The sequence below is a fragment of the Oncorhynchus kisutch genome, linkage group LG1 (genome assembly GCF_002021735.2).
Source record: "Oncorhynchus kisutch isolate 150728-3 linkage group LG1, Okis_V2, whole genome shotgun sequence".
Lineage (NCBI taxonomy): Eukaryota > Metazoa > Chordata > Actinopteri > Salmoniformes > Salmonidae > Oncorhynchus > Oncorhynchus kisutch.
Genome location: NC_034174.2, coordinates 22,650,399 through 22,664,016, shown reverse-complemented (window position 1 = coordinate 22,664,016; position 13,618 = coordinate 22,650,399). Strand labels below are relative to the sequence as shown.

Sequence of the window (13,618 nt, the reverse complement as noted above, 5' to 3'; positions counted from 1 at the left end):
TTATGCATGAGAAACTAAGCTTAAATTCTGCAGCATTCTGTCTCCTTTTGATTTCAGGCAAACGGTATGAGACTGATACTGTGTGAGGCCCAGGAGTGACAACATCAACCCAAGTTAACCAGGGAGTGTATATTAAGACTGGCCTACAGAAATACCTTATTTACATTAGTATTCAGACCCTTTGCTATGAGACTCGAAATTGAGCTCAGGTGCATTCTATTTCCATTGATCAACCTTGATATGTTTCTATGACTTGATTGGAGTATACCTGTGGTAAATTCAATTAATTGGACATGATTTGGAAAGGAACACACATCTATATAAGGTCCCACAGTTGACAGTGCATGTCAGAGCAAAAACCAAGCCATGAGGTCAAAGGAATTGTCCGTAGAGCTCCGAAACAGGATTGTGTCGAGGCACAGATCTAAGGAAGGGTACCAATTTTTTTTTGCCGCATTCAAGGTCCCCAAGAACACAGTGGCATCCATCATTCTTAAATGGAAGAAGTTTGGAACCACCAAGACTCCTCCAAGAGCTGGCCGCCCGGTCAAACTGCGCAATCGGTGGAGAAGGGCCTTGGTCACTCTGACAGACCTCTAGAGTTCCTCCGTGGAGATGGGAGAACTTTCTAGATAGACCAGCATCTCTGCAGTGCTCCATCATTCAGGCCTTTATGGCCAGACGCAAGCCACTCCTCAGTAAAAAAGGTACATGACAGCCCACTTGGAGTTTGCCAAAATCATAAAGACTTTCAGACCATGAGAAACAAGATTCTCTGGTCTGATGAAATCAAGATTGAACTCTTTGGCCTGAATGCCAAGCGACATATATGGAGGGAACCTGGCACCATCTCTATGGTGAAGCATAGTGTTGGCAGAATCATGTTGTGGGGATGTTAGTCAGGATCGAGGGAAAGATGAACGGAGCAAAGTACAGAGAGATCCTTGATGAAAACCTGCTCAGGAACTCAGACTGGGGGGCGAAGGTTCACCTTCCAACAGGACAATGACCCTAAGCGCACAGCCATGACAACGCAGGAGTGGCTACAGGACAAATCTCTGAATGGCTGGGCCACTCAAGGACAGAGCCTGGACTTGAACCCAATCGAACATCTCTGGAGAGACCTGAAAATAGCTTTGCAGCAATGCTCCCTGTCCAACCTGACAGAGCTTGAGGATCTGCAGAGACAAATGGGATAAACTACCCAAATACAGGTGTGCCAAGCTTGTAGTGTCATACCCAAGAAGACCCGAGGCTGTAATTGCTGCCATGTGGAAAAAGGGGTTTGAATACTTACCGAATATACTGTAAATACTTTTGTTTGAAATAGAGGTGAGTGTTTGATGTTGTATGATCAAACATCTGAGATTCTGGGACACCACTTTATCCTCAGCTTCAGAGAAAACCTAAAAATGGTACACTGCTGTTGCCATAGTGATTATGTACCACTGTTATACAACTGGGCCATTTGCATTGGTAGCCTGAGCATAGTTATAAAGAAGGGCAAGGGTATGGACAAACACATTCAGCCTAGTTGATAAAACAGTCCACTCGGTGGCTTTTCTGTTACATCATCACCTAAAACCACTCTCCAAGAGACTGAAATATGACAGTTTATACTCGATCTAATCCCCTCATCTCTCTCTCTGCAATCTCACACAGGAATGTGGAGTACCCCCCCATCCTGTTTCACCCAGCTGTTTACCCCGAAATTGGAGCAGTGTCCTCTGGGGCACGTCAGCCAGTGGGTCAGACCTGCTCCACAAACGGTACCGAGGTTTAACATTTCACAACATGAGGCTTCCCTAACATCAGTCAACCTAACCAGAGAAACAAGAGACAAATAGCAATAAGCACTGATAAACAGAGAAAATGGCATGTGTGTAAAGGAGAAAGCATCTCTGATGGTCAGTCCCCCATACATGTATTGAAGTAGAGCACATAGCATGAAAGACAAAGTTGAGCGGCTGTGTTTCCCAGAGGGCACTAGGCAGATAATGGTCTATCAACGCTGTGTACTCAGGAGAGAGAGAGAGAGAAGAGCTGTCTGAGTGTTAGGGATCCATTCCATGAGTGAATCACGTGTTTTCAGAAGCCTGTGACTCATACCATTCCTCCCAAGACTGGCTGATTCACTCTCTTCTCCTTTTTTCTTCAGACTGGTTAGGACCTGACCGTGGCTGGCAGAGACACAATCTCCCCTCATCTCTCATCTCATGACCTCACATTGTAGTACCAGCCCCATCTGCCCCCATCACATACAGTCTCTATATTCCTCTCTGGATCATGTAGCTATGTACAGCATTTGTGACGCTCTGGAGCCGAGCCTTTGTGTCTCAGCAGCCCAATGGGATTATGATAAAAGGGCCATCTGACATTTTAATAAACTGAAAGTGATACTCCTGTTATTTAGATGGGAATTCCAGCCTCAATTCTTAGATGTTATCGGAGAGCAGTCTGACCCTGTGGTCAGGTCTTTCCCCCTGACTAAGCAGGTGGTGGTGGGACTGCAATCATGATGGACATTATGGAGCTGCAGTTCTCCAAACTAATCCTGGATTAAATCTTTCATAAATGTGCGGGCACTGTGAGGCATTCCCAGTCATCACTCACCCACACAATATGACCTTTCCCCTCCATCAAATAAATGTAAACTAAGAGCATTGCCAGCTTTCTATTATAAATCAGGGGTTACACTAGTTTTCCATGTAAAAACATGAAGAGCCATTACAACCAATTTGATTCGGTGGGAGTACGTTTTGCAGATTGGACAGTGTTGGAGTAAATTAGTATATTTCATTGGTTCCAAAAAGACAAGTGACATTTCAATGTGGGGGTTAAAGTTGAATTCTGCATAAGGTGAAACAGCACCACTGTTCGTCCCCAGCGTCTTTATTCAGAGAAGCGACTGGCAGCGCGATACATTTTCTATTGTAATTGCAGAACATATTGTGGTGTTCTATCATGCGTGCAATGATGTACGAGGGAAAGAAAGTGTTGGTTGTTTGAAGGAACTTCTTTGTTGTTGTAATATACCAAACTGATGTGGCAGTTTCACCAACTATGGATTCCAGCAAGATGGCTGTTTTACTGTAGAAGTAGAAAACACTAGCAATACAAGTTGTTTTACTCTTCTGTAAAATGTTGAAAATGTCACTTACCGTTACACCCCTTAGGCACTCAACCCATTGCTGGTTGTTGTCTGGATTTAGTGAGATGAAGCCCGACATCACTGTATAACACAGTATTAGCACACAAAGGGATAGAAATAGAGGGCAGAGCATTTGCCACAACCAAAAATTGTTTTATTTCTCCAACAAAATGTGGACAAGACAGATACAAGATAGGAGATATCTGAACATAAAACAACAATATTAATTAATAATCAGATTAATAACATGGAATGTAGTCTTTGTATCTCCATTCACTTTCTTTTTTACATGTTTTAGTTTAAGAAACATGTCAAATAAATAGATCTACAGGTACCTGACTAAATAAAGGAAACACAAGAGTAAATGAGGGATACAAAGTGTATTGAAAGCAGGTGCTTCCACACAGGTGTGCTTCCTGAGTTAATTAAGCAATTAACATCCCATCATGCTTAGGGTCCTGTATGAAAATGCCCAGTTGCCCACTAGTTTGGCTACTATGGCTAGAAGAGATCTCAGTGACTTTGAAAGAGGGGTCGCAAAGGAGCACAGGGGGTTTATAGGGTGTGTGTATTTTAGTATAATTTTTTTATTTTGTGGGTGTGTCTCAGTCACCAGATTTCAACCCAACTGAACACTTATAGGAGATTACAGAGCAGCACGAGACAGCGTTTTACACCACCATAAATAAAATAACAAATTATGGAACTTATTGTGGAAGAATGGTGTCGCAATAAAGTAGAATCTATGCCAAGGCGCATTGAAACTGTTCTGGCTCGCGGTGGCCCATAAAGACACTATGTTGGTGCTTCCTTGATTTGGGCAGTTACCTGTAAAAGGCCTCTGTAAGCTATTAGATTACAATCTGAATACACCGCAGTCTCTTCTTTGAATCCAAAGGGAACGGGATGGCAAAATAAACTGGTACAGTAGAAAAATGGAAGATGTTTTCCCTTAGCAACTTTCATTTCACACAGGTACAGCAGTTTCTCTCTTTTGCTTTCTCAAATCTGCCCCATCAGTAGCACACCAGTGCATGTGTTTGTGTGTATATAAGGCAGCAGGAACCGTTGGAATCCGTGCTTGCGGACATGGACTTCCTTTCACTGGGTAAAATAATCAAGTTTGTAAAAGAGTAAGCAGATAAGGGTGACAACTCACTGAGTTAACTGAAGATCGCAAATGTCTCTTTAAACATGAACTATCAGGGCCCTTTTTATCCCCCAGGGACACAAACAAAAACACCCAAAAGAAGCACCAAGAACAGAAACAAGGACCTTGTGGAAAACAGGCTACAGCAATGTTCAGCATGCCCCTAAGGCCAGCCTCTGTAGTCCAGTGTGATGCTTCTTCCACAAGTCCAAAAGAGAGACTGTTTTAGTCTGTGCTGTGGTCCTCCAGCTTGGAGATGATGGCGATGAGGTTCTGCAGACCAAAGATGTAGCCACTGTCCTGACCCTCGTGCACCACACTGTCCTCCACAAAGTCGGGGCAGGTGGTGTGTGCAAAGTCAATCATCCTCACGTCCACCGCCGGGTCAGGGCCTGTATCAGATCGGGCTGCCAGGCACCCACCACCAGCGCTACCACTACTACTGCGGGTAAACCCAAACGCACCTGCCTCTTCATCCTCTTCCACTTCCTCCTCAGACAAACCGTCCTCGGGGGCCCTGTGTGCGTGTGTGCAGGGTGGCTCGCCATCATAAATGATCAGTAGGGAGGAGGAATAGAAGCGGTAGGACTCACAGCTCTCCAGGGCTGCCTGCATCTCCCTGAGCCTCCGCAACACCGGGGAGAGCAGCTCACGCCGCAGACGCCGCCCGTCATGGAAGAACTGGAACAAGGCTTCCTTAAAGCCCGACAGGGTCAGTTTACGCCCAATGTATTTATCCATGAACATGAGCTGACCCGAGTCTGACTGGTATACCTGAGAGAGAGGTAGGAGATAGAAGGGTTCAGAAATAAATGTTTCTGCTGAACTAAAACTAAGCTATGACTCCCCAATAGATCATGTCAGGCTCTACAATTCTGCCCCATCCCCATCAATAACACACAAGTTTGTGCCCACCTGCATGCCACAGAGGCGTACTCCGATGGAGGCTGAGGTGCTTTGCTGGCACTTGCGGATTTGCATGACCTTCTTCTCCTCGGACACGTTGTCACCGTGCTGCCGCGTTCCCATTTTCAGGTCCAGCACACATGGAACCGTGTGTCGCCACGTCAGGTTCTCCAGCAGGATGAATTCTGGGAAGGGGTCCTGAGTCAAGGAGCCTTTGGCCATAGGAGAATCACATGTTCTAATGGACCTGGTTGGAGACAACTCTCCACTAATGTAGTAGGAAGACCTGACTCAGCGGACACTAATTCAGATGGACCCGACACAAATCCATCTTTAGCCTTTCCTCACATCAATCTACTTCACTTAAACACAAATATGTCACAAGTACATTATATGTAAGATTGTGAGGCTACATTGGGCACAAGATTCTGCAGAGTGAAGAAATAGGCAGTAGCACACAGTAATAAGATCAGGTACAGTACATGGAAAACCCCTGCAGGCATATGATGGATGGCCTGATGTTTAGAGTAGTTATGGTAATGAGAGGATACTGTACTGGTTGCGGTGCTTGGCGTTCTCCTTCATCCTCTGCAGGTGTTTCTGTTGGAGTTGGAGTCTCCAGGGGTTGTGTTGGATGGCGTTGCTGCCTTCTAGAGGCACCTCCTCTTGCTGCAGCCACTCCAGCTCCTCCTCCTCATGCTTATGACTGGGGAAGAGGGGGGAGTCAGGCGGGGTGGAGAGCAGGGAGGGAGTCTCCCTATTGTACCATTAAGTTTACGTTCTAGAACCTTTGATACAATGTGTCTCAACATAGGTGTCAGGTAATGCCAGCCCCTCCTGGCCTGGCAATCAGGGCTCTGTTCCATAACCATCTGGCTCTATCTAACCCCAGCCTGGCCACACCATCTACTTACATCAGATGGGTCCTGCCTGCTTGTATTTCAGAGTGCTTTCTGTGTTAGTGTGAGTCTGTCAGTTATGTGTCAGTGATTGCGTGTGTTCACCATAACAATCACCAACTCTGGTGCCCTGCATGTCTCTTCATCAGTGTCATAGTAAGTCTCCGTAACAGAGTTTCAATCTGTCTCGTCTCACCTCATGTCCTTGTCTTCGTGTGAGTCCAGCAGACTCCGGGCAGACAGCTGCTTGTTGCCCCAGTGCAGCATTTTGCTGTATGGCTCGCCGTTGACCGTCAGATCTATATTCTCCAGGTGCCCAACCCCAGAGTCACTGTGCAGGGGGTACGCTATGAGACACAGGTTGCCCTCCTCATCCTCTTCAAAACCCACAGATACCACACCTGAGAGAGCGAGAGCGAGAGAGAGAGAGGAAAGAAAGAAGACAAACCCGTAAGATATCAACCTCATAGAAACAGCAATGGTTCTTTTGATGAAACACTATTTTCATGTCTCAGCAGCAAACAAGAAACTGGGAAGTATTTGGAGTCTTACCCCCAACTATTTTAGCTGTCCAGCATTCTTTTTTTACTTTTTTTTTTACTTACAGAACCGTCTGCCCTGGCTTCTCTCAACCTGATCAAAGGACCTGGTCAAACAACTTTAGAACAAAACAGAGATACAGATCTCCCAACTCCACATAGACACAGAGAGGCAGAGGGCGATATGGGGCATGGAGACAACAGATAGAGGCTGTGACATTATGGAAATCTTGTGTGTATATATGTGTACAGTATGTTGTTGTGTAAACACACACAATATTATACTATCACTCATGCAGAAAAGGAAAGTCACTCCAAAACAGAAACCACACAAGGCTCAAGCAGATGCAGTTAAAAATCAGATTTATTTGAAGTGATTTGAGATGGTTTCTCCAACCATTATAGTAGTAATATTATTACACAGTAAATCAAATCAAACATCTTAAACACACTGTCACCAACACCAGAGTACCAAAAACCACAAATCATGTAAACCTATGCATATTGCCTTACAACAAGTTGTACAGTGAGAGAACAGCACAGCAGCATACATAGTCTCTGTAGATGAACCAGACGGATGAACTCAAAGCCTATTTCAATCCCTCAGTCACTCTGACGTCATTCTGCCCATCCCGTATGTACAACATTCTAACCCCCCTCCCTCATGAGACATCCCCCACCCTGCCCCATCCAAAACCACCCTAACCTCTCTCTGTGGGGATGATTCCCCTCTGGGGGTGGGATGCATAGAACACAACCGCTGCAAATTGACATGGAAGGGTACAGTAGCGCAAAGGGAAAAACAGTTGAAGATGAAAAAGTGAGATAAAGTCTAGGATTCATTGGCTCCTATAGGATCTGAACACATTTTGTGGTGTGAGTATATGAGATCCAAAGCAACTGAGTATCAAGCCACAGCCTTGTTTTAGAATGTTAAAAAGGAGGTAGAAAGCCCCCGGTTTACACACACAGGTCACTTGTCTGTCAGGTACTAAAGACAAACAGCTGCAGTGACCCGTGGTGTTAGATAACCCACTGTTAAAGGGCTAAACAGCGGAAAGGAGACGCAGCACTGGTGGTGAACAGTGAGAGTTAACAAGATATGGTGGACGTTAGGACCCTGCCTTCTGAACCTCAAGCCTTAAATACTGATGTCATCGTATGATAGATTTAACCCGCTCCTTGCTGAATTATTCCTGAAAATGTTAGAAAGCATTTCTCTGCATGTGCGCACACACACACACACACACACACACACACACACACACACACACACAACCGGTCTTCATGTGTACTATACTGCATTCTACCTGCTCTGTATGCTCTCTGGGTAGAGACACACAACTCCTACCTGTCTGTGACTTACCTCCAATGCTTCTACATACAGGACAGCACACCCTGGTGGTGCTTCACTGCTACATCGCCCTCCTGTGGCCAGATCCAACAGCACCGCCTACCGCACAGCATCCTGGCTGGCTGCAAAGTCCTAACCTGGGCCTTAGAGAATTGACAGAACCCACCTGATCCATCTGTGAAGGGACACCGTTCGACTCCCTAAAAAACACCCTATATCATAATACCATGCACTAACATGGACCGTGAACAAGGAAAAGTGCAGAGAGAAAAAAATGCATGCACCTACAATAATGAGCTAACCTATTTTCCCATCGCATTCCACACCAATCAGCAAATAGCGAGAGGGGGAATGGGATATGGTCAAAAGAGACAGCCCAGTCACACACAGTAAATGGCAGTGGAGGTGTGGTAGAGGTTAGGGGGTACAGTCTTACCTCGGTACTGGGGGGTGAACTTCCTCATGGCGCTGGGTAGGCTCTTGTAGAACTGGTGCTCTTGGGGGATGAGGGGCTTGCAGATGGTCTGCTCTCCAAAACGCAGCACGCAGCAGTGGCCCCCCACCTGGTGCATGAAGGGCTCAAGCGGGACTCCTTTCTCCAGATAGTGTTGTAGCGGATGCTGCGTTTGCTGCTGCTTGGCCTGCATGGTCTGAGCCTCCACGGCCGGACTCATTCTCCACCGACCCTGATCCGGAGCACAGTGATGCCACGCACATTAGCCTCCCTCCTCAGGGACACCGTGCAGCAGGGCTGTCGGACGACGACCACCCACGCAGACTCTCTCTGTTGATGTTTATTTTGATCCTTCCTTTCCTGATCTCTCCTCTGTGCAGGAGGGATTCTGCAAGATGAAAACAAAGAGTGACTGGAAGGAGGAAGAGAGAGAGAAAGAGAAATATCGGCTCAGCGTTGGTCAATCTTAAATCCCGTTTTTCCTCCAGGCCTTAGAAAGTAGGCAGAGTAGAAACAGAACGTCCTTTGTGTCCTGAGGTTGAAAATGAAGGTCTGCTCTGCAGAGTGTGGTCTGAGTGAGACAGCCTGACTGAAAGTCTCGCCTGCTGCCCACTGAAACCCTTCTGACACTGACAGCCTGTGCTCGCTCGGACTGGTAAAAAACTCACAAGCACACAAACAGATCCGCCCACTCAGCCCACTTCCACCAATCACAAGCAGGTTGTTGGGTGGTACCCATTGAGGGAAGAGAGCAAGCAAACAAAGAGGGATGGAAGGGGATTGGGGGAGGGGGAAAAAAAAAAAGAAAGAAGCAGAGAAACAGAGAGGAGGGATGAAGGCAGAGCTGAACTCCGCTGTTCGCTCTGTATGACAGAAGCCGTTTATCCACCTCACTCAACAAGCTGCATTTTCTAATTCAGACCAACAGCTGAGAGGGTGAGACTGGTGGTGAAATAATGCAGACCCAGTGCCCACATACAGTCTAGCACCACATACAGCCATTTGACATGTGCAAAGACAGTCAAATATGTCACAAAAACACTGGTAAACACAGTAACAAATGGTTTGCATTATGACAAATAACATTGAGAGCCACAGAATGTTGATTATAGAACAAACAGCAGTCTGGTGCAAATAATGGTGTCAGTTAAGGTAAAGGTAGTCTCAAGGGCAACATAAAACAGTGTTTGTTGTCTTCCAGATTCCTCTGAAGATAAACTGCCAACATTGCCTAGGCAAAGCTAGGCAAAACATGCTGACTGGGAGCAGGGCCCTGTACAGCAGAAAGAGTCAGTGAATAGCGAGAGAACAGGGAGTGATTGTGTTTCCTGAGCTGCAGGGCGGACACTAATCCTTCCCTTCGTGGTAGCCTAGGCTAATCTGTTTCAAGAAGGGAGAACATACCAACTCCTCATTCACAGAATTGCCAGTCACAACAGGACAGGTAGGGGCATTTCCATGGAAAGGGACCCGTGAGCACCAACACGTGAAGTTCATTGGAGCATACCAAATTGGGTGTCAAATGAAAGCTAAGAGTCTATATTTTTGTGAAATGAAGTATCAAGTAATGGTAGACCTAGCAATGAGTTCAAATTACTATATAAATTATGTTTATGAATGATGAATTCAAACTCTTACCCCAAAAAATATTAAAGGGAATTACTGCAACTGAATTGGATACAATGGGAAATCATAATAGTCACAAACCACAGTTGGGTCACCTTCTACGGTCCTCCCTCTTCCATACTGTTATGTTCAGGAACCCCTCCCCTCCCTGTCTGTCTCTCTCCAGTTAAATGTCACCTCTCCCAGCTCTTAGACACCTAACCACGAGTCCCCTCTCTTTCCATTTACTGTGAGCATCAGCCTCACCCACTGTGCACCGACCGACACCGGATGTCCATGGACATTGAAAAGTAGTTGAATGTTGGTCAGTCCACCCTGGCCTTGATGTTAACGCCCACAGACGGACCGGACCAAATCTGAACCTATCATAGACGTATGTTTCACAAGTTTGGATAGCACAGTGCAGTACAGTGAGTAGAGCACAATAGAGTAGTCTAATACAATGCAGTGGTACAGTACATTGTAATGTACTGTCATGTACTCCACTGTGCTGTATTGTACTCTGCTGCACTATGATGACCAAACTTGTGAAACATGAGGAGAATGACAAACATAATTATGCATTTCTGTGTGTAGTACAGACCAGGGACCCATGATGTAATCCCATTACCATAATTCTGTTACAAGGTGTAAATCCACTTCACTTACTGTAGTTCAATAACCAAAATATATGTTTTCTAAGCTAAGGTGCCACGTCATAGCTGACTCCCCAGTCTTCAGCAGACATTTCAATCTTCATTCAGCAGATATTTAACAGAGTTTTTGGTCACATAAAAACCTGAATAAGATTTGACTGTAATTCTATTACCAAAGCTCTTCCACTAAATTCGTTTTTGTAACATTTTCTGTGGAAATTGTTAAAAGCAGTCGTTGTGCATAAAGTTGCATGGTTTGTTAACCTGTAGGGTGTGTGTGCGCACTCGTGTGTCTGGCCCAGTAGCAGAGGAGGGGATAGACACTGGCTGGTTGTCCTCAGATCACAGGCAGTAGCAGCAATCCCCACAGTAGTATCTCTAATCCAGCATCCTGGAAAACTACAGGGAAGAAAAGGGGGAAAAAAACAGGAACTAAAACACAGAGAAACACAGGTTGACGGCACAGGGCACAAAGGGACTGTCAGGTACATTATACAACACTAATGAAGCAAAACACTGACACTGCTCTGGCTTTGTCTCTTCACCAATCATCTCTGACCTGAACATTGGTCAATATCCATGCCAACGGTAGCCTATTGCCAGCAGACATGCTGACTTTGACCTAGACTTTGCAGACACTTGCAAGACTTTAGGGAGGGGCACAAGAATGTCAGAGAGAGAGAGAGAGAGACAGAGAGAGCGATGTTAGTGGACTTGCTGAAGAGCAGTAGCGTGGCATGTGGCCATTAGTGAGGTAGATTGTTTAATGCCCTGAGTGTTCCTGTCGTGTGTTCCAGAGAGACAAAGACACAGCGATCTGCTGACAGACCAGGAACCCAATAGGAGCACAGAGCTCAGGGAAGTTGTCCTTTTCACCTCCACAGTCTCCATAGAATGCACACAGACGTCAGTCACAGCCCCAAATGACACGTCTTGACCTACTGGAAAATAACATTCTCACACCAATGGTCCTTGCCAGCACTGCAGACATGTTGACTTTGGCCTGAACTTTGAAGAGACTTGCAAGACTTTAAGGGAGGGGCACAACAATGGACTCATTTTTTGAGGGAAATATCCTCAGGAGACCCCAAAATGGATTAGAAGCCTCCAGCCAGCAGAGCTAGACAGGATCAGGATGACATTCTACCCTATGGAGCTGTGACTGACTGACATGCTGAAGTAGTTGTGGATGTCCTATCAAACTATGGTATGGAGGTACAAATAAGTCAAAAACATCTGTCTACAGCCCTCAAACGCATCTCTGGACCTAGAAGCCAGTTCCACTGCATTTTTTTATTGTTCCCCTCTAAATCAGGGACTGGTTAGACCTGGGACACCAGGTGGGTGAAATTAATTATCAGGTTAAACAGAAAACCTGCAGGCTCCGGACCTCGTAGGGTAAGAGTTGAATATCCCTGGTCTACAGTGACACTGAGGGTCTGACAGGTCTGCTGTTCAGCTGGGGTTATTGTCACCATGCTAGTTTCTCACGGCTGCATGAGGAACGACAGAGGTCGGGTTGTGGTGGAATGTCAGCGCGCCTCAGACAGAATGTCTTGGAGTATGGTGGTGGGCACATTGTGGAGCTGGAGTGCTCATAGGGGGCAGGAGGTGGGCAAGGTTAGTTTCATACTAACATGAGGCCAGGGGTACTGGCACGTTGGGCAGAGCAGAACAGAGGAGTAACTGGAGTGGGGATAATATGTAGGTGCTGAGTGACTTCAGACAGAAGGGAGGAACTACTGTAGTGAACCCAGAGAGCATCCTGGGGCTATGAAGGACACATGGACAAAGGCTGTAGCTCGTAAACAAGCAAGCTAGCACTGTAGGCAGAATTGAGCTTACCTCCAAAACATCCTGGATTTGTAAAGCTACTTCTAGGAATGTGTAAGGCCTATATTTTAAGTGCATTCGGAAAGTATTCAGGCCCCTTGACTTTTGTTTAATGTTACAGCCTTATTCTTATATTAAAAAATATAAAAAATATATTTTTAAAGCCCCCCCCCCTTAATCTACACACAAAATGTTGGCAAATTGATTAAAATTCAAATTTAAAAAACTTAAAAATATTACATTCTCATAAGTATTCAGACCCTTCACTCAGTACTTTGTAGAATCACCTTTGGCATTGATTACAGCCTAGAGTCTTCTTGGGAATTATGCTACAATCTTGGCACACCTGTATTAGAGGAGTTTCTCCCATTCTTCTCTGCAGATCCTCTCCATCTCTGTCAGATTGGATGGGGAGCGTCGCTGCACAGCTATCTTCAGGTCTCTCCAGAGATGTTCAATCGGGTTCAAGTCCAGGCTCTGGATGGGCCACTCAAGGACGTGTCCCGAAGCCACTCCTGCGTTGTCTTCGCTGTTTGCTAATGGTTGTTGTCCTGTTGGAAGGTGAACCTTCCGAACGCTCTGACTGGGGTGGAGCAGGTTATCAAGAATCTCTGTACTTTGCTTGTTCATCTTTCCCTCAATTCTGACGAATCTCCCAGTCCCTGTCACTAAACAACATCCCCACAGCATGATGCTGCCACCACCATGCTTCACTGTAGGGATGGTGCCAGGTTTCCTCCAGATGTGACGCTTTGCATTCAGGCCGAAGAGTTCAATCTTGGTTTCATCAGACCAGAGAACCTTGTTTTTCATGGTCTGAGTCCTTTAGGTGCCTTTTGGCAAACTCCAAGCAGGGTGTGATGTGACTTTTACTGAGGAGTGTCTTCCATCTGGCCACTACCATAAAGGCATGATTGGTGGAGTGCTGCAGAGATGGAAGAACCTTCCAGAAAGACAACCATCTCCACAGAGGAACTCACCTCCCTGACCAAGGTCCTTCTCCCCTGAGAAGGGCAGCCAGTTCTAGGAAGTCTCTCTGTGGATCCAAATTTCTATTTAATAATGATGGGG

General features: G+C 45.9%; 1 protein-coding gene across 3 annotated transcripts in view; it reads right to left on the bottom strand.

Annotated features, from left to right (window-relative positions):
- Positions 1-3,288: 3,288 nt before the first annotated feature.
- Positions 3,289-13,618, bottom strand: part of LOC109897360 (inositol hexakisphosphate kinase 2) — a 30,439-nt gene continuing 20,109 nt past the window's right edge. Inside the window, exons 2-7 of one of the 3 annotated variants that reach the window (XM_020491876.2) lie at positions 10,979-11,113; positions 8,436-8,841; positions 6,303-6,507; positions 5,759-5,913; positions 5,217-5,392; positions 3,289-5,075 (exon numbers count right to left, since the gene is read on the bottom strand). In XM_020491876.2, the coding sequence (XP_020347465.1) occupies positions 4,527-5,075; positions 5,217-5,392; positions 5,759-5,913; positions 6,303-6,507; positions 8,436-8,673 (1,323 nt within the window). In that variant the 5' untranslated portion in view covers positions 8,674-8,841; positions 10,979-11,113 and the 3' untranslated portion in view covers positions 3,289-4,526. Of the gene's footprint in view, positions 5,076-5,216; positions 5,393-5,758; positions 5,914-6,302; positions 6,508-8,435; positions 9,966-10,978; positions 11,114-13,618 lie in introns of those variants that run through there. The other 2 variants (XM_020491886.2, XM_031802629.1) reach the window with 2 other exon arrangements.